The following is a 19,365-nucleotide window of genomic DNA, read 5'->3' as shown; positions in this document are numbered from 1 at the left end:
TATGGAAACGCCTGCGATCGGGAATGAGCCGCCGGTGTATGGCGTTAATTTAATGCAAAACACCGGCGGCCCGTTCCCGATCGTTACGTGTGGCACCAGCCTAAGCAGTCTGGCAAAAAAAAGTATTTTTGAAAACGTTTTTTGTAATGCAAAACACCGGCGGCTCGTTCCCGATTGCAGGCGTTTCAATAAAAACGGTGATCGTGGCCCGCCCTGGTGGGTGCGGTTTGGTTTGCAAACGCAGCCAAAAATATATGGCGTATATATGTCCCCCATACACTACTATGGGCTCACAGTGCCGTACATGTCCTATCTCTCTACGTAATATGGCGCCGTGCACTGTATATTCCTATGGAGAGGGGCCGGGGTGCAAACGCAGCCAAAACGTCCCGTGTGATAGCGCCCTAAGGGTGATGCCACACATGGCGTTTTGAACCCATTTTTGGTTCGTTTTAAGCAGTCTGTTAAAACACACCCGTTTTTTACAGGTTTTGCCAATTATCTTAATTAAAACTGGTCAAAAACGGATGCGTTTTAAAAAAACCCATGCGTTTTCAAATAACATGCATTTTTTAATGGACTGCTTAAAAACGGACCAAAATGGGTTCAAAGCGTCACATGTGGCATCACCCTAGGGGTGACGTCAGACGTCCTGCTTTGCCTTCGTTTGCAAACGCAAATGCAGACAAAGCCGCACCCACCGGGGCGGCCCTCGGCCGATCGCATCCATGGAAACGCCGATGTGATCGGGCCACGGCCTGCCCCGGTGGGTGCGGCTTGGTCTGCGTTTTCAAACGCAGACAGAGTGGCACGTCTGACATCACCCTCAGGGTGATGGCACACGTGGCATTTTGAACGCGTTTTTGGCCGTTTTTAAGCAGTCTGTCAAAAAAAACATGCAATTTTTGAAAACACATCCGTTTTTGCCAGCTTTAAATTAAGATAATTTGTCAAACCTGTCAAAAACGGATGCGTTTTAAAAAACGTGTTTATGGCTGCATTACTTTAAGGGCGCGTTCACACGTTGCGTTTTGGTTGCGTTTTCATTGCGTTTGAAACACATATACAACAGCTGATGTGAGGTCATTTGCCTAATTACATTACCGTTTACGTTTGTAATGCATCACGTTTACGATGCGTTTTGTAAACGGAAACGTTAACAGTGATGTAATTAGGCAAATAACCTCTCCTCAGCTGTTGTATATGCGTTTCTAACGCAATGAAAACGCAGGTCAAAACGCAACGTGTGAACGCGCCCTGACGCAATAACACCGTCGGCTGGGTTCCGATCGCAACCCGCCCCGATGGGCCATAGACGTCCCATGTGACAGCGCCATGTATATTGGTGGTAGTAATGTTTACCCAGCCCACTCCCCAGCCCACAAAGTGTTCACAAGCACATACAAGCACTACCGCCTCTGGGAGTGGGGCGACGCCTGATCATCGTGTCACGCAGCTTATTGGCTTCCGCTGTTCTTGACCCCGCCCATCGTGTGATCCTCACCATACTTCTTCTCTAGCTATTGGATGCGGCGGACCAACACATTATTTCTCGTCACATGTAGCCATGTGTCCCGGCTGTATACGGGAGGAGGGCAGGACTCGTTGTGCTGACTTTACCCATTGCTGATTAGTCCCACCCACTGTAATGCTGCGTGCCGCCGTTATCTTATAGTGTAGTGTATGAAAAGGCGCCGCTATGAGGAAGGTCGTGGTTGTCACCGGGGCTAACAGGTAAGAGGAGGCTGCTGGGATGTCTTTACGCGGGGCAGAGGATCACAGCATAGGACGCAGACATCCTCTGCTGCCGGATAATTGTTTGCGTACGGAATATCCCATTGATGTAAATATAAAAAGCACATGCTCGTGTGTATTCAGGTACGGGAAATGTTAATGGTAGGATCACCTATCATTACCTGGTCCGTAATGATCACCTGATCCGTACCCGTTTACAGTGGAAACCTAATAGGGCTTTATCTAAGGCAAAGTACACAACTGTGTTCTGCAGGTTTCATTATACCTTCCATTGTTATTAGTGAGAATAATAGGACATCATGTCTGTTACTCTGCTATTAACCCGTTTGTGTCTAAGCCACTTTAGACCTTTAGGACCAGGCCTGATTTTTTTTTTAAATTTGCCCTGTGTCATTATAGGAGGTTATAACTTTGTGCCGCTTTAACATATCCAGGGGATTTTGAGAATGTTTTAGCGTCGCACATTGTACTTCAAAGTAATAGAAAAAAATCTGATATCTTTGGTGTTTAGTTATGAGAAATTTAAATTTGGCAAAAATTTCTAAAAATTATTCATTTTCAAGTTCAAAATTTTCTGCTTTTCAGGCATATAGTCATAGCACCCAAGTAACTTTATAACTAACATTTCCGCAATGTCTGCTTTATATTGGCATAGGGTTTTGTGTATCCTCTCTCTTTTCTAGGTTGTTAGGAGGTTCAGAATTTTGGGTGCAATTTTTCTCATTATTATGAAAATCGCCAAAACCCTTATTTAGAGGCACCTCCTCAGCTTTAACTGACTTTGAGAGGCCTAAACAGCAGTAAAACCCCATAAATTATGCCATTTTAGAAACTACACCACTCAATGTGTAAAAAATCAACTTTAAGAAGTGTGTTAACCCTTTAGATGCTTCACAGGGGTTAAAACAAAATGGAGGTGTAATTTACAAGCTGTAATATTTTTAGACAATACATTAATTTTGGACAAAAATCAAACCGTCACAAAGTATTAAATGACAAACAAACTCTGCAAAGTTTGATACCCAATTTCTCCTGAGTATGAGGATGCCCCATATGTGGTAGTTGGTGACTGCTGTAAGGGCACACAGCCAGGCATAGAAGGGAAGGAGCACCATTCACAGCAGATCTGCAATGTCACATTTTAAAATGTTTATTTTTTTGTAATTATCAGATTTTATTAACTTTTTTTTTTTTTTTTTGGTTGTAGTTAAAAAAAATAATTCGTGTTTATGGTTTTTAGCATCCCCCCCCCCCCCACCGACGTTCACCATACCATAAAAATGTGTTATCTTTATCCTATGGGTCTTCACCATTACAGCGATACCCCATTTTTTTATGGTTAACTTGTTTTGTGAGAAATTTGGTTGTTTTTGCATTGCCATGTAACAATGGGCAGAACATTTATTTTTTTGTTTACAGAGCTGGTTTAGAGCTTATTTTTTGCAGGACAAGCTGTACTTTTTCTTGGTATCATGTTGGGGTAAATTTTACTTTTTGATCACTTTTTATGCGCTTTTAATGCGGTCAGATGTGAAAATTTAATAATTTTTGTGAGGTTTTTTTTTGTTTACTGCATTCACCGTACAGGCTCAGTGACTATTTTATTTTATTGCATGGGTTGTTACGGACGTTGTGATACCCAATATGTTGTGGGGTTTTTGGTGATTTTTCACTTTTTTATGTTTTATTTGATTACTGCATGGTATGGGACTTAAGGAGACTTTTATTCGTTTTTTAATAATTTTTTTTTCAGTTGCACTTTTTTTTTTTTTTTTTTTTTTACTGTTTTATTTTGTCCAAGGGTGGGACATGTACAAGTGATCATTTGATCACTTGTTCATTGTAATATACTGCAATACTAATGTATTGCAGAATATTACATATTACATATGCATTCTGCATAGGCTGACAGCTGCACTGTTAGATCGTGCACACTGCACAATCTTAAGAGGCAGCTACTAAGGCAGCCCTGGGGCCAACGATTGGCACCACTATGACCGCAGCGTCTTTAGGGTTAAACAGTCGGGATCGCGATAGTCAGGATCCCGGCTGCCACGTACCGCCGGGATCCTGCGGCGATCGTCCGGGCTCGTCTTCTGAGCCCGGGCGATCGCCTTGACGTGATTCTACGTCAAAGTGCGGGAACGACCCACATCCTTTACCCCCTTTAACCCCTTTACGCACCTTGACGTGATTCTACATCATAATGTAGAATCACGTCAAGGTGCGTAAAGGGGTTAATAACAGAACTGTAGATTTCAGGCATTGCCCATCAGTGGCCACAACAGTCACATGCTTGAATTAACGGTTTTGTGGCACTGGAATAGGACTGCAGCACATGACCGGACTGGTTACCGAGTGGGTACGTGGTACCTTGGCGAAAACAGGAAAAGCACGGTCCAGCCAGGCTCCAGACACCAAAGAATTCTTTATTTAGTGCATATTTAAAAGTATAACACTCCACTCAGATAGACGTAAAGCCTACGCGTTTCGGACGGTCATCTCGTCCTTAATCATGGCTACAAAATACAGACACAGTAACACTTTTAAAGCTCAATACAAACAAGGGCACCTCCCCTCTCCCAACATCCTAAGCGTTTCCGTTCACGCCCACCTAAAGTACGATATAACAATAAAACATCATCCTCGCTCCGGATCCCCCTACTGTGATAACTCCTATTATTCTGTACATATTGCCTTTAACTGTGCCTTCCAATCAGACGCATGCACTGACGGGTTACCAAGCAACCTGCAACGAGATATATCACAAGATCACGTGACTGGGACGCGTCGCGTGACTTAAGTCATGTGACTGAATTCGACTCGTCTGTGCCATTTGGATCGCCCCATTCATTCTTCCGGACTCTCTAAAATTGGTCTGATATAAAAGGATGTTCACAGGAATCATATTAATTATTGCCGCTAGTAAATGTTGTTATTCAATGTTACAAAATATGATGTTTTATTGTTATATCGTACTTTAGGTGGGCGTGAACGGAAACGCTTAGGATGTTGGGAGAGGGGAGGTGCCCTTGTTTGTATTGAGCTTTAAAAGTGTTACTGTGTCTGTATTTTGTAGCCATGATTAAGGACGAGATGACCGTCCGAAACGCGTAGGCTTTACGTCTATCTGAGTGGAGTGTTATACTTTTAAATATGCACTAAATAAAGAATTCTTTGGTGTCTGGAGCCTGGCTGGACCGTGCTTTTCCTGTTTTCGCCATTGATGTTCCCCAGCAGAAGGGTGGCCCGTGCCGGACTGGACGCTTATTGGGGAGGTGAGCTGGCAATCTTTTCCTTTATGTACGTGGTACCTGCCTGATTCAGGAGTCGTAAGGGGCACCAGAGCTGTAATGCAGGTAAAGTATTATCACTGCAGTTATGTCAGGATTTATTATTTTTTTTTTTCTTGATTTAAAATTGCTTCATCTATTGCAGGGGTCGGGAACCTATGGCTCGCGAGCCAGATGTGGCTCTTTTGATGGCCGCATCTGGCTCGCAGCCAGGGCTCCTATCCAGGGGCATTACTACAGCCGTGGCATCTGCTACGCTGCCTGTCAAGACCAAGGGCCCATATCTGGCTCCTGTTGTGCCCCTGGCTGTAGTAATGCCCCTGGATGTATTCAGCAGAGCAGCGCAGGGGTACGCGGGGTTAATTCAGGGGTGGCGCCTCTCTCTCCCTCCCTGCAGCAGTCTCCTCCTTGTGTGAGAGAGGGAGGGGAGGAGACTGTCTGCCTGGAGCCAATCCCGGGGCTGGATGTAGCAGCGCGGGAGATTCAGACAGAGGAGACCAGAGAGCTGCATACTTCAGAGACATCCAGCACCTGAGGAGAAGGAGTCAGCAGCCGGGGATCAGCCACAGATAAGTGCACCCTCCCCCGAGTGTCTCCTCACACTCTGCCTTAACCCCTTAGTGTCCTGTGTGCAGGAGCAGCTGTGAAGCTCCTTAGTGTCCCTTACAGACCCCTCTGCATCATCCCTTCATATCTTCCCCCACCACTGCATTTCTACATTAATGTGAGGTTCTGCAGCAGCTGAGATACAAAATAGCTAGGACCTAAGACAAAATTGTGGTGCACGTCAGTAATAAATGTGGCACATGGTCCGGTTTAGCAGTAACAGCAGTCTTGTGGGACACAGAGCAGCCGCCACATAAAACTGGCGCAGACACTTTAACAAATGTGTATTGGGATGTTCTGCGGGGGGTGGCGTGTGTATTGGGATGTTCTGCGGGGGGTGGCGTGTGTATAATAATGTTCTGCGGGGGGTGGCGTGTGTATAATAATGTTCTGCGGGGGGTGGCGTGATCCCCCGACAAAAATGCGGCCGCTGGACCCTCAGTAAATAAGCCCCATTGTACGGCTCTCGTAGAATTATATTTTAAAATATGTGGCGCTTATGGCTCTCTCAGCCAAAAAGGTTCATGACCCCTGATCTATTAAGTTGTGGCACATTTTTAGGATTTTTTTTTTTAATTCATGGCTGATCTTTTTAGTAAAAAAATTGAAAATCTACTTCAGGCCTCAAACTTGGGGTACATTTTTTGATAAAGAGATGCTGTCACCAACATTTGAACTACTAGCCCTCTCAGGTAGGCTATCAAATGTCTTTATTAGCTTTCCCTCAGGGTGCGTTCACTTGTTGCGCTTTTGTTTGTGTTTTCCTTGTGTTTTAAAACGCATTACAACAGCTGGGGAGAGGTGATTTGCTTAATTACATCACTGTTGACATTTGCGTTTACAAAACGCATGCGTTAACGCATGCAAACACCGACAGCTAACACAGATGGCAGGTGTAAACCCGCTGGCAGCAGTTGAAGGACGGTGGTACGTGGGCGCCGGCATATTGGCTTTGATCGTTGCTCTCTGTGACGCCATCGGGGAGCAGTGCTCAGTTTCCATGACAGCCTGGATTCATCATAACTTGCATACCTGTCATTGCTAAAGATCTGTAACAGATCTATAGCAAAATCTCCATATACTGCCATACAGTAGTATTACAGTATATGATAGGAGCAATCAGACTTCTTGGGGTGAAAGTACCCTAGGGGATCTAAAATATAGTAAAAAAAAGTTCCAATCATCTCTTTCCCTAGAACTGAAAAAAATAATAATAAACTCATTAATATGTGAGATAGCGTTGGACTGGGGGGCCTAGGTCCCACCAGTGAATTTGGTTCTGAGGGCCCACTTACTGCTACATGGAAATATTGTATATTATTAAAATTAGGTTATACGACTTCCAATACCCACATAAAATGCAGCGTGAATCAGCCAGTTTAACTCTTGTTGTGGTGGATTGTTCTAATCCCTTAGTGGGGACCAGGGCAGGAGTGGCAAAAAAGTGACTTTGTCAGATTGGCTGTACAATTTGGCACTTCCAATGAGAAGCCTCTTTGGACCACAAGACCTTAAGTGGGTTCTGTGGAATCTCCCAGTGTCTTATGATCAGACACAGGGATAAAATCCCTGAGCAGCATGGGTATTGGAAACCAGGTAAATATGTTTAGTTTAGGCCCAATGAACTTTCCACACAGGTGCATTTAACATAATTATGTGACCCTTTAAGTTTTTTGGCATTTTGGGAGAGGCATTTTTTGCCAGCCTTCTATTTTTTTGTGGATCCCTAAAAATAGAATATGCAGAGATTACTTATGACACAGAAACTGATTACACAATGGCGACACGTGGACTGCAAAGAGTTTGGTAAGGTGTACATTTTTGCGGGAAGAACTGATGTTTGCATTAATACCATTTTGTGAAATGTATAACTGTTTGATCACTATTTCTTCTTAACCCCTTCCCGCCGCGGCCCTTTTTCGATTTTGCGTTTTCATTTTTCACTCCCCACATTCAAAAATCTGTAACTTTTTTATTTTTCCATGTACAGAGCTGTGTGATGGCTTATTTTCTGCGTACAAATTACACTTCAAAATGGTGGTATTTAATATTTCATGCCGTGTACCGGGAAGCGGGGAAAAAAATTCCAAATGCAGCGAAATTGGTAAAAAACGCATTTGTGCCGTATTCTTGTGGGCTTGGATTTTACGGATTTTACTGTGCACCCCAAATTACATGTCTACTTTATTCTTTGGGTCGGTACGATTACAGGGATACCAAATTTGTATAGGTTTTATAATGTTTTCATACATTTAAAAAAAATTAAAACCTCCTGTACAAAATTTTTTGGGGGGATTTTGCCATCTTCTGGGGCTAATAACTTTTTCATACTTTGGCGGATTTTGATTACGTTTACAATGTTATCATTTTTAGGACTGTACGACCTTTTGATCACTTTTTATAGAATTGAAAAAAAAATTTTAAATGGCAAAAAAGTGCCATTTTCGTCTTTGGGCGCGATTTTCCGTTACGGGGTTAAACGCAGTGAAAAACCGTTATCATATTTTGATCGGGCATTTTCGGACACGGCAATACCTAATGTGTTTATGATTTTTACTGTTTATTTATATCAATTCTAGGGAAATGGGGGTGATTTGAATTTTTAGGTTTTTTTATTATTTTTTTATTTTTACTATTTTTCAGACTCCCTAGACTTTTTAACCCTTCGGCGGCGGATCGCCGCTCCCCAATGACGTCACTGGGAGCGACGATCCACGGAAAGATGGCGGCCCCCGCGCGCCGCCGTCTTTTTGATGCCGCCGATCGCGGGTGTTACCAGTAAGCCTTTGCTGCAGTATGCAGCAAAGACTTACCGGCTATGGAGAGGGCTCGGCCCGCGAGGGGTAAGGGGTTAAGATGGGAGGTATGCTTGTATGATGGCCTCCTACACAGAGGTATTTGTATAAATAAAAGTGCATTACATTTCACATTAGTATCTTCCTGTGCAGTTAAAAGACCAGAGTGAAGTTGGGCCCCCCCAACTTGTTCAATTCAAACAAAATTGGTGTCAAACGTTTGTGCAGCAGAAATTTTCGTTTGTGCCGCTATCATTTTTAAGATTTTAATGAAAGTTTCCAGAGGTCAACCAGCCCCCCCCACATTGACCAAAACAAACAAAACTGGGACCGAACAATTCTGCTACGTTTGTGCTGCTCAATTTTTGTTTTTGCTGCTTTTTTTTTTAAATATATATACAAAAAATTCAAGGTCAAAAGTTCAGCCAGCCCCCCCCCCCATTAACTGAATCAAACAAAACTTGTGTCAAACAATAGTGCTACGTTTGTGATGGTTTGTGCAGCAAAAAATTTCGTTTGTGCCACTATCATTTTTAATATATTCATACTTTTTTGCAGAGGTCATCAGAGTTCATGTCTTCAAAAGTACAGGCGGTCCCCTACTTAAGAACACTCGACTTACAAACGACCCCTAGTTACAAACGGACCTCTGGATATTGGTAATTTATTGTACTTTAGTCCTAGGCTACAATCAGCAGCTATAACAGTTATCACAGGAGTCTGTAATGAAGATTTAGTGTTAATCCTCGTTCTTATGACAAGCCAACATTTTTAAAATCCAATTGTCACAGAGACCAAAAAAGTTCTGACTGGGGATTACAATGATAAAGTATACAGTTCCGACTTGCATACAAATTCAACTTAAGAACAAACCTACAGACCCTATCTTGTATGTAACCCGGGGACTGCCTGTACAATGTGTTTGCTAGCTCCCCCTGGTGATCAAGCCATGGGAGTATCACTAGGTTTGTTTTTTACCAGTTCATCCTAAACACCTCAAACACCTGGACATACCTTAAAAATGATAGCGGCACAAACGAAAATTTTTGCTGCACAAACGCCGCAATAACGTTTGACACCAGTTTTGTTTGATACGGTTAACGGCTGGTTTGCCCTTTGAACTTAATTTTTTGTTCATATATTCAAAACAAAAGCAGCACAAGCAAACATTTGAGCAGCAAAAACGTAGCAGAATTGTACGGTCCCAGTTTTGTTTGATTTGGGTAATGTTGGGGGGGGCTGGTTGACCTCTGGAAACTTTCATTAAAATCTCAAAAACAATAGATCTGATAAATACATCAAAGTGGGTCCAAGTATAACTTAAATCAAATACTGGCATCCTGGAATTTAAATCTAAGATCTTACATAAAAAGACAAATGTCCATATGTAATAAAATGATGCACAATCTTTATTTAAAAACAAAAAATCCTACAGCCCCATGTCTAATAGAAGACAAGCTTGGCAAACATATACATTCAAAAAAATTAAAAGGCACATATCAATGGGAAAATAATAAGTGAGAGGTCAGAATGTAAATGTACAATTACATGTAAATATCATAGAGCCTCTTTTTATTGCCTGAGGCCAGTAAATGTAAACATTAGATAAAAGTATGCATATGCAACATCCCCACCTTTTCTTGGGGCCTGGAGACAGCCGAGGCCCGGAATACCGGAGTGGCTGGCGGTTGCGGCCTAGGCACGCTAGTGTCACGGTGCTTCGTATGGGGACTGGAGGGCTGTCCTACAGCCTGGCACTTTGCTATCGCTACCCTGAGTAGCCAAAGTGCCAAAATGTCCATTTTCCTGTGGAGAAAAACATAGGAAATGCAAACAGAATGTCCCATTTCTGCAAATAAAGAGCATTCAGTGCAACACAAGTCATTAGCATTTTTTCCTTTGAACAGCAGGGAGGTCATCTGCGGCGGCAGGCATCTCAGCAAAGGAAGGAGGCAGGCACTTCTCTGACTGACCTTCAGTAGCTGGGGGCGCATGATGATGACTGCAGGAGCTGTAACTTCTTCATTGCTGAAGGATTGTTGTTCCTGGACTGACCTGTAGCTCTTGGGGGCTGTTGCGCTGGCGGTGGTAACCTCTGTAGCTGGCAGGGCGTTCTCACCGGACAGCCTGGGCCTCTTAGCAGGTGGTCCTGGATACTCAGCAGGCTGGTCAGCATCATTAGATAAGGGGTCAGGCCCCTTTAAGAGAATCCCTTTTGTAGCCGGGCCTTCTATGGGGAGATGTTGGCCCTCTGCAGGGAGGCCGGACTGTACCCCATCCGGGGCTAAGGGAGATATAGTCACTGTGATATAGGCCCTGGGGGCCATGGTACAGGCACATAGAATTCAGCGGCACTCACCAGTTTAGTGCCTACAAAGGCAGAGCGGGGCCTGGCGACGGGCCGTTTCGCGCTAGTCTAGTGCATTATCAAGCCAATTACTTAATTTCACGGCGTCGTGCACAATATATGTGTCGGAGCAGGTAGATGGTGTCATGACAACAGCAACACAACAATACATGTTAAAATACAACGTGAATGTGATGGTTAAAAAATGGAACAATCCATAGTAAACAGGCAAAAAGTGCCGTTTATAGGACATGCTATGAAGTATTTTAAATACACATGGAACAGTACTTATAACACGAGTGGAATATTCAAACAGGGACATGGTAGACAAGACGGTAAGCTTTATCGGGAAAAGAACCACACCTATTTAACAAACTATCCAAGGGGAGCAAAACTTACATAAAGACACTGTAATTGTTCCTGTCATTCATTCCCAAGGCATCAAACTGGATTATATATCTATTCTCATGTCTTAGCAGAAGTATATTTTTATCTCCCCCAAGGGGGTCAATTTTGACATGCTCGATGCCTGCAAACTTAAGTACCCGCGGATCTCCCCCGTGTTGTTTTTTCACATGATAGATTAATCGGGGGCAACCATCGGGGGCTAATCGACTTGCAGTGTTCTCTGAACCTCGCATACAATTTACGTATGGTTTTTCCAATATAAAAGAATTTGCACAGGCAAAATATGATATACACTACGTATGTCGATTCTCACAAAATAAAGGTTTTAACTTTGTGTGACTCCTCCAAAGTGGATAATTTTAAGCTGGCTATTATAGTGGCAAAATTTGCAGGAGCCACATCTAAAGTTACCTATGGGGACACTTTTCTCCAACCAAGACTGACTGTGCGTGGAAAATTGGCTATGTACCAACGCCTTACGTACCGTAGGACACCGTCTGAAAGCAACGCTTGTTAGTAATCTCCTCGAGTTGGGAGTCCTGTTTAAGGATACCCCAATTCCTGGAGATAGCCTGGCGGATTCTCAGGGGCTAAATTCAAACGAGAAGGTAAACCTCTTACCTCTACCATTGTCCCTCTTGGGTATGTGACTCCCTACGTTTTTGTTTTAAATTTTTTTTTCTGGAATCTGAACATAGCAAGTCCTCTTGAGATAATGTAGTAACCTTTCTGTAAGCTTCTAGAATAATCTCGTTGGGGTAACCATCAAGGGTGCCATCAATCGTTCTCCCAATTCCCGAGCTTGTTGAAAGAATAGAGTATCGCTACTGTTAATGCGTCTGAGTCGTAAAAACTGTGCATATGGAAGACCCTTCTTTGTATGAAATGGATGGAAGCTATCGAAGTGGAGTAGGGAGTTAGTGGCTGTTTCTTTTCTAAAGGCAGAAGTGCATTGTCTACCCCGAATCTCCATCACTCTCACATCCAAAAATTCAAGGACTTTTTCACCGTATACCGCAGTGAACTGCATATTCATCTGGTTAAGGTATTCAACAAAATCAAAAAACCCAGTGCAAGTGCCCTCCCACACAATGAATATATCATCCACGTAACGGTGGAATGCCCTGATGCTTTAGACGGAGGGGTTGTCCAGAGAGTAGACAAAGCGGTTCTCGAAAAAGGCGAGAAACAAGTTGGCAAACGTGCAGGCAACAGGAGTGCCCATTGCAGAGCCTACTCTCTGTACAAACCATCGGCCATCAAACATGAAGGCATTGTGGGGTAACACAAATTGGAGGCCCTCACAAACAAAATCCACAAACTGAGGACTCTTATTGGCGTTAACCAACAAGTGGCGGATACACTGGACACCCAGATCCTGAGGGATACGAGTATACAAACTCTCAACGTCAATGGAGGCTAAGGTGTAGCTTTAACCACTCTCAGGAACGAATTGGTGTCCTTTAAATAAGATGGTATATCACTTAGTGTGGGACGTAAGAGCCAATCAAGGTATTGTGACAGGGGTTTGGTAAGGGACCCGATCCCTGCCACAATCGGTCGACCCAGGGGATTGCTTAACGATTTGTGCACCTTCGGTAAAAAAATAACATACAGGGTGTCTTGGGCTTTCGGGTAGCAATTTAATAGCAGTTTGTTCGGATAACGCCCCCCATTCTTCCAGAGGAAGGAGCGTAAAAGAGTCTGGTATCTAAGAGTCTGGTTACTACCTAAGGGGGGTATACGTTACAGCATCCCCTAGCTGTCTGTCAGCTTCATCACGATATTATCCAAAGACTGTCTGCGGGCTAAAAATAGGCCTTGCGTTGGCTTCAGATTGTTGCGGATGTGTTGAACCATGGTACTCGCATCTGAGGTGGTCCTCTGGAGTTCCGAAATCGGAGGAGGCAGCCGCTGTGGAAAACCCGCCATTGAAGACTGCATACGGGAGACAGCAGTAAGCAGTGCAGCAGATGAAGGTGTCCGATGCTCTTGGGCAGACCATGCGACATTTGGTTCCTCATTTCGGCGGCTGTATGACATGTCGGCAGAACCGGAGACAGCACGTGGGGAAATCCAAGTTGCCGATTAACCTCTCTGATGCTGGATGGCGGCTGCGCTGGCTCTGAGGTACCTCGTGGGCTCTCGCGGGAGAGTTTCGCGCCAGAGGGCGGAGCTCGAGTCTTTCCCGCCAGGAGCTGTGGCGAGCAGAATTTTCTCCTGCGCCACAGCGCTCTGAGGCAGCATTTGCGCCACATGCGCTGGGGGCGGGGCTTAGCCCGTGCAGACTGTGGTTCCCACCAGTGTCTTTTGGCGGGCTGGAATTACTTGCTGCAAGGTCGTTGCACGGATTAACCTCTTGGGTGCTGGAGCAGAGCTCTACAGCACGTGGCAGCAGTATAACAGTCAATGTTGGAAATGGCACAAAGTCACTTGGGCCTAAACCTGGATGGCAGCAGGGTTAGGCAGCACAGTAGTTTTTTCAATAAAGTACAGTCTATAGTGCCAGTATAAGGCACAGAAGTAGAAATCCTATTCGTGACGCCACTTGCAACAGCCCCCACCGGGGCCTAGCCTTTTCTTGGGGCCTGGAGACAGCCGGGGCCCGGAATACTGGAGTGGCTGGCGGTTGCGGCCTAGGCACGCTAGTGTCACGGTGCTTGGTATGGCTACCGGAGGGCTGTCCTACAGCCTGGCAGGTCTCCAGCAGCTGGTGTTGGCAAGAAATGATATGGAGGGAGAGGCTGTGGTGCTGGTTCTCCCTGGGGCAGCCCTTAAAGTCTTTAGTATGTGTCCTTGTAGATGGATGGGGCGCTCTTTGGTGGTGATACAGCCGTAGCAGGGACCAGACGTAGGCAATGTTGTGCATAAAGTAACTTACGGTATGCAGTACTGGAGTGATTTTGGAGAGGAACCTCAGCAGTTGTTTCACCAGGCTGGATGCAGGGGCAGGCTGGGATGTAGCTGTGTCCAATGCTGGAAGCTGCATCTTTGTCCTGTGTCATTCTGTCTGTAGTGGCTGAAGCCTAGGAGCTTCTCATGAGGTTAGAGCTGGGCCTGAGAGATCTCCGAGAAGTTTCTGGAACTCTCTGTGTGGAGAGCTGGGTCTGAAGAGACTAACTCCTCCCCTGACTAAATGTTTAGTTCATCCCTGGTCAGGTGGTCTCCTTCTCCAATCACACTCCAGTTACAATAGTGGAACATCATTGGATAATAACATTAACATTCTTAACTCTTGCCTATCCAGGCAGAATCTACCGCTGCTCAACTACCTCTATGTGTACTGGGTAGTGAAAGGGCTTATTCGCAACTGCTCTCTGCCATGCGCATTGGCAGGGACGTTGCACATTGTAATCACCTTTTACTATATGTAGATAACTGACTGAGTCAAAGGAACAACCTAAACAATTGATCCGATTTGCAAAAAGCTCTGCATGTGTGCACTCATACATGCACTTACTCATTTGTGGCACACAAGCAGAAGTAAAGATGTAAGAAGTAAAGTAAAGATGCCATTCCAATTCTCAATCCCAGGATAGCAGTAAAGTGTGAGGACTTTAGCACATGGAAGAAACAGCAAGAGGACAGGGCACAGCACATGGTTCATGCTATACACTTCTGTTCTTATGCTTTTCTGAATGCTGTGCCCTGCCCCTCCTCACTGACCCTTTTTCTTACTCACCTGGTGTACAGTCCAAATTGTTACAGTCTGAGGATAGTGTAAAAACAGCACATCTCCTTTTCTGTGCTTTTGTAATGATTGCAAATGCAGCCTGCTTGTCCCCTAAAGCTTGGCTGCACACACTGCATCTCTAAAGCCATACTGTGTAGGGGCAGGATTCAGGACAGCTCGGCCCTCCAGTCTCAGGTACTGCTGGCTGAGTGCAGTGGTTGTGGCACAACTAAGCAGCCAGAGCCAGGAGTCTCTTCCTGCAGCGCTCCGGCAGTAACGAGTAACCTGCACGCAATTCCTTTCACTGCCCGAGCGCTGGAGGAAGATGAGACTCCTGGCACACGGTGGAGGCACTTAACTAGGGGGTGGGGCCAAGAGATGTCGGGGCCCATCGGTGATTTCACTGGTACACCAGTGGGCCAGTCCGACCTTGCTGCCGCATTCCTAAAAGTCTGGAGTCTAGCAAACTATAAAAATGGTAATTGATGCTGTACAATTTTTACATGCTGTTCCAATGTGTTATCACCACCTCTTGAAAATGGTGAAATTATATGGCCTGATCTGGAACTAATATTTGGACAAGAAAAACTGGATTGGATGTCTTGCCAGGACAACGTTTTCCTGTCGAATTCCTCAAGTCTGCTTCTAAAGTAAAAATTAACTACGAGAACTGCAAGAACTTCAGAGTAACAACATTTTAGTTGGTCCCCTGGTAAATTCCACCACCTTATATGCAACACATTTACAATTTACCTCCAACCTTTGCTGTTAATTTATTTCTGTAAAAGAAAAATAAAAAAAAATTGTTACAACTGTTAGGTCAAATTGATCACTATACTCCTTCATTGAGGGATGTAGTTTGCAAACTAGGGTTACTTGTCGGTTTTATATATTTTTTTTTATTTAGGTTTTCTATTTTTCCTTCAAGCCTCAGGATGTGCTAAGAAATCCATTCTCCAAGTTCTTTATTTATTAATTATTATTTATATTCCAAGTGCTTTATCATTCATGAGCGCTATTTGTATTTTCTGGCTATAGCATTTAAGATTACATGTTGGGTCCTTGTCACGTTATGGCTTCCTAATCGGAGACCTGACGTTTAACAGTAGCAAAAACTGGGTGTCACAAAATGGGCACCAAACTTTCCAGAAAGAATTGCAATTTCCATCTTGGGCGTCCATTGCACATCCTATTTGGAAACCACCTGTATGTTCAAAATGCTCATTTGAAAACTTGTATTGCACTACACCACATATTACACCTTGCTAAATTCTCCAAGGGGTGTGCGTTCAAAAATGAGGGTTACTTTTCTGGTTCTCTGTCACGAAAGGCCCTCGTGATCAGAGAAGACCAGCACTGAGCTGTATTTCTTCAGGTTTTATTCCAGTATAACAACAAGTTACATATCAGCTATGTCCTAAGGTAGAGCGCCACAGCTTGCTCTCCTCACAAAGGTTCATCAACAACTGCTTCTAAACCAGTTTCAAAACAATAGCCCCACACCCAAATCCACCCCCACCTCTTCTGCTATCTGGTTATCACCTAGAAGGGGGTGGTGGGAATTTATTACCCTAGTACAGAAAACCCCCACTGGATGTGTGGAGTCACTGAGACTTCTGGAGGAGATTAGAACATTACACGATTACAAACTTCCAGAGGTCCATGTTACACAGGTAACACACTATAAAACCCCATATAGTGACACATATCAAGCATACGTCACTGCCTAACGTGACATCTACTAAATGGCCGACATCCCTCTTTCCCTCTAATGTCCACCTATACAACATTTTTATATGCACGTGTTGCATACTTCTACACCCGGGAGAAAGTTTTACACATTTTAGGGGGTTAGTTTATCTTTAATCCCTTGTGGCTTAAAAAAATAGGAGTAAAATGAACTTTGTAGGAAAATGTTCACCGTTTTCCTTTTTAGTACCTATACACATATTACTCTGTGCTAAATTTTCTAAGGGGTGTGTGTTCATAAATTAGGGTCACTTTTTGGGTTCTCCACCGTTTTATACCACTAGGACTCTCCAAATGCATGTAAAAGATTTCTGTATGCATATGTGGGGTACTTCTACACTCGGGAGAAGTAGTTTTGCACTTGTTTGGGGATATTGCATTTTTTAATCCCTTGTGGCTATTAGGGGTAAAAGTGACTTTTTGGGCAAACTTTAATCTCTTTTCCTTTTTGGGGCCTAATTGAATCAAACACCTGTTGTGGCAAATACACATATTACTCTTTGCTAAATTCTCCAAGGGGTGCACTTTCCAAAATGGTGACTCCTTTGTTTTGTTACCGCTAGGGCTCTCTAAATGCATCCTGATACATGAAAACTTTTTCAGCCATATTTGGTCATATTCCAAAGACTAAACAACAACACACTTTTTCCCTTCCAAGTGCCAACATGTCGCATACATGCCACCAGGGAGCAGGTCCAGGGCCGGTCCGTACTCCCTCCCTTCAACTTTTCATTTAATCTATAGTACCTGCATCGTTCGATGCAGGTACTTTTAATCGCTACACAGATGCAGCGCAGCACCGCTGCTTCTGCGTCTGTGTATACACGTAGCTACACAGGTCACGCAATTGACATCATTGCGCAACCTGTGTAGCGTGGAGGAGGCTGACGCTTACCAGCTGTCAGCTCTCCAGCCCTCCCTGTAGCTCCGCGGCTTGGTGTAAGAGGCGCGGAGCAGTGATGTCACTATCCCGCGCCTCCACACCAAACTTCCGGCGAAGACCGAGGGAAGACGGGATGAAACCTGCGCCAGAGGTGAGTATTATGTTTATTTTATTTTATTTTTTTGAATGATAGAATAATGCCCCCCATTCTATCTATCTATCTGGGGCTGGCAGGGGGCATTAATTCTATTAATGTTAATTAATTAATGTTCTATTAATTAATGTTATACTCACAACACTGTCAACTTTCATTGATGAGCTCCAGCACACACATCTTCACGGGCTTATCAACTTACAGCTCTTTCCAGCATCATTGATGACCTACCTTCCGGCAGGTAGGGGTCTTCACGTACTATCACCGAGCAGTAGAATCGGGGCCGGATTAAGGTGGGGGCCCCCACTGAGTGCAGCGTGCATACTCGTCCTCCTGCTCACTATCCACTATATCCCCGCAGTAACACGGCTACACGCCGCCGCCTCGCCCCCAGTGACACGGCTACACGCCGCCGCCTCGCCCCCAGTGACACGGCTACACGCCGCCGCCTCGCCCCCAGTGACACGGCTATACGCCGCCGCCTCGCCCCCAGGGCCCCACTGGCTGAAGGGCTCATGGTACTGGCCTCAATCTCGCCCACACTGGAGAAGGACTTCCCTCCCCCCCCCCCCCCCCCCCACTACCATCTAGGGCTGCCTCGCAGGTGCTGGCAACCCTGAAGGCTCCAGCTGCTGCAGGAGGTAGGTCTGCCCCTAGCCACTCCAGCATGTCCAGGAACCCCAAGAGTTGACCCTTCAATGTCCCCTCGCCTAGATTCCTCTCCATCCCTCACCTTCAGCCCCACACAGTCTCCTTCTGCATCCCTATGGCCTGCCACCAGTGGTCGCCAGTCTCCTCCATCCTATCAAGCTGCTCTCCCTAACAGCCAGGCTTGTGATGAGCAAAAATGGGACTGGCAACTACACCTTCGCTCTATCCCTACAAAGGGAGATTTGGAAAATTTGCTACTAAAGTTGGAAGCGTCCCACAAGAGGGACATGGAAGATATAAAACAAGAAATTCACCATGTGGGTGCTAGGGTGTTTGTAATGGAGGAAGCGCAAGATCATACCCAATCTATTCTGGAGGAGCATCGTCAAGTCATTATTGCGCAATCTGCACAGATCTCTGATATGTTAACCAATATCGATGACATCGAGAACAGACCAGCGCAATAACCTTCGAATTAGGGGCCTCACCGAGGACATTGAACCGTCACACCTAGATGCTTGGGCACAAGATTTCTTCTCCTCCTTGCTAAAACCGCATTGTCCCATTGAAATTGACCGCAACCATAGGTCTTTAGGCCCGAAATCTACTGATCCCGCGAGACCTCACGACATTATATGCCGTATCCATTTTTTTTTTTTTTTTAAAGATAATGAAGCCATCCTGAAAGGTGCCAGAGACGCAGAACCACTGTCATTTAAGGGATCCCCCTTATCCATCTTACCTGACCTGGCTAAACGCACACTCCAGCTCCGTAAAGCACTCAAACCACTGCTCAATGTGCTACGAGAAAGAAACATTGCATACCGCTGGGGGTACCGCTTCCAACTTATAGCCCGCAACTTATAGACCCAAGTGGAAAACGGTGAAGCCTAAACCAAGAAGAGAACCTAAACGCCCGAAGTCTACTCCACGCTGAACTTTGACCTGATTTCTCCCTACACATGGGAGAGTTGTCCAAGAGGCATCTGAAGGACTTTCACAAGACACCTGGCTCAGAAACCCTCTTTGCCGCTACATTTTTTTACATCTG

At 44.8% G+C, this 19,365-nt stretch overlaps 1 protein-coding gene across 5 annotated transcripts in view; it reads left to right on the top strand.

Moving 5' to 3' along the window:
* Nucleotides 1-1,443: 1,443 nt before the first annotated feature.
* Nucleotides 1,444-19,365, top strand: part of HSD17B7 (hydroxysteroid 17-beta dehydrogenase 7) — a 121,180-nt gene continuing 103,258 nt past the window's right edge. For 2 of the 5 annotated variants that reach the window (XM_072128123.1, XM_072128124.1), the window contains exons 1-2: nt 1,444-1,734; nt 9,008-9,108. In XM_072128123.1, the coding sequence (XP_071984224.1) occupies nt 9,023-9,108 (86 nt within the window). In that variant the 5' untranslated portion in view covers nt 1,444-1,734; nt 9,008-9,022. The remainder of the gene's footprint in view (nt 1,735-9,007; nt 9,109-19,365) is intronic. The other 3 variants (XM_072128122.1, XM_072128120.1, XM_072128121.1) reach the window with 3 other exon arrangements.

Source organism: Engystomops pustulosus, chromosome 10 (assembly GCF_040894005.1).
Source record: "Engystomops pustulosus chromosome 10, aEngPut4.maternal, whole genome shotgun sequence".
NCBI classification, from domain to species: domain Eukaryota; kingdom Metazoa; phylum Chordata; class Amphibia; order Anura; family Leptodactylidae; genus Engystomops; species Engystomops pustulosus.
This window is presented reverse-complemented; position numbering and strand designations above follow the sequence as displayed.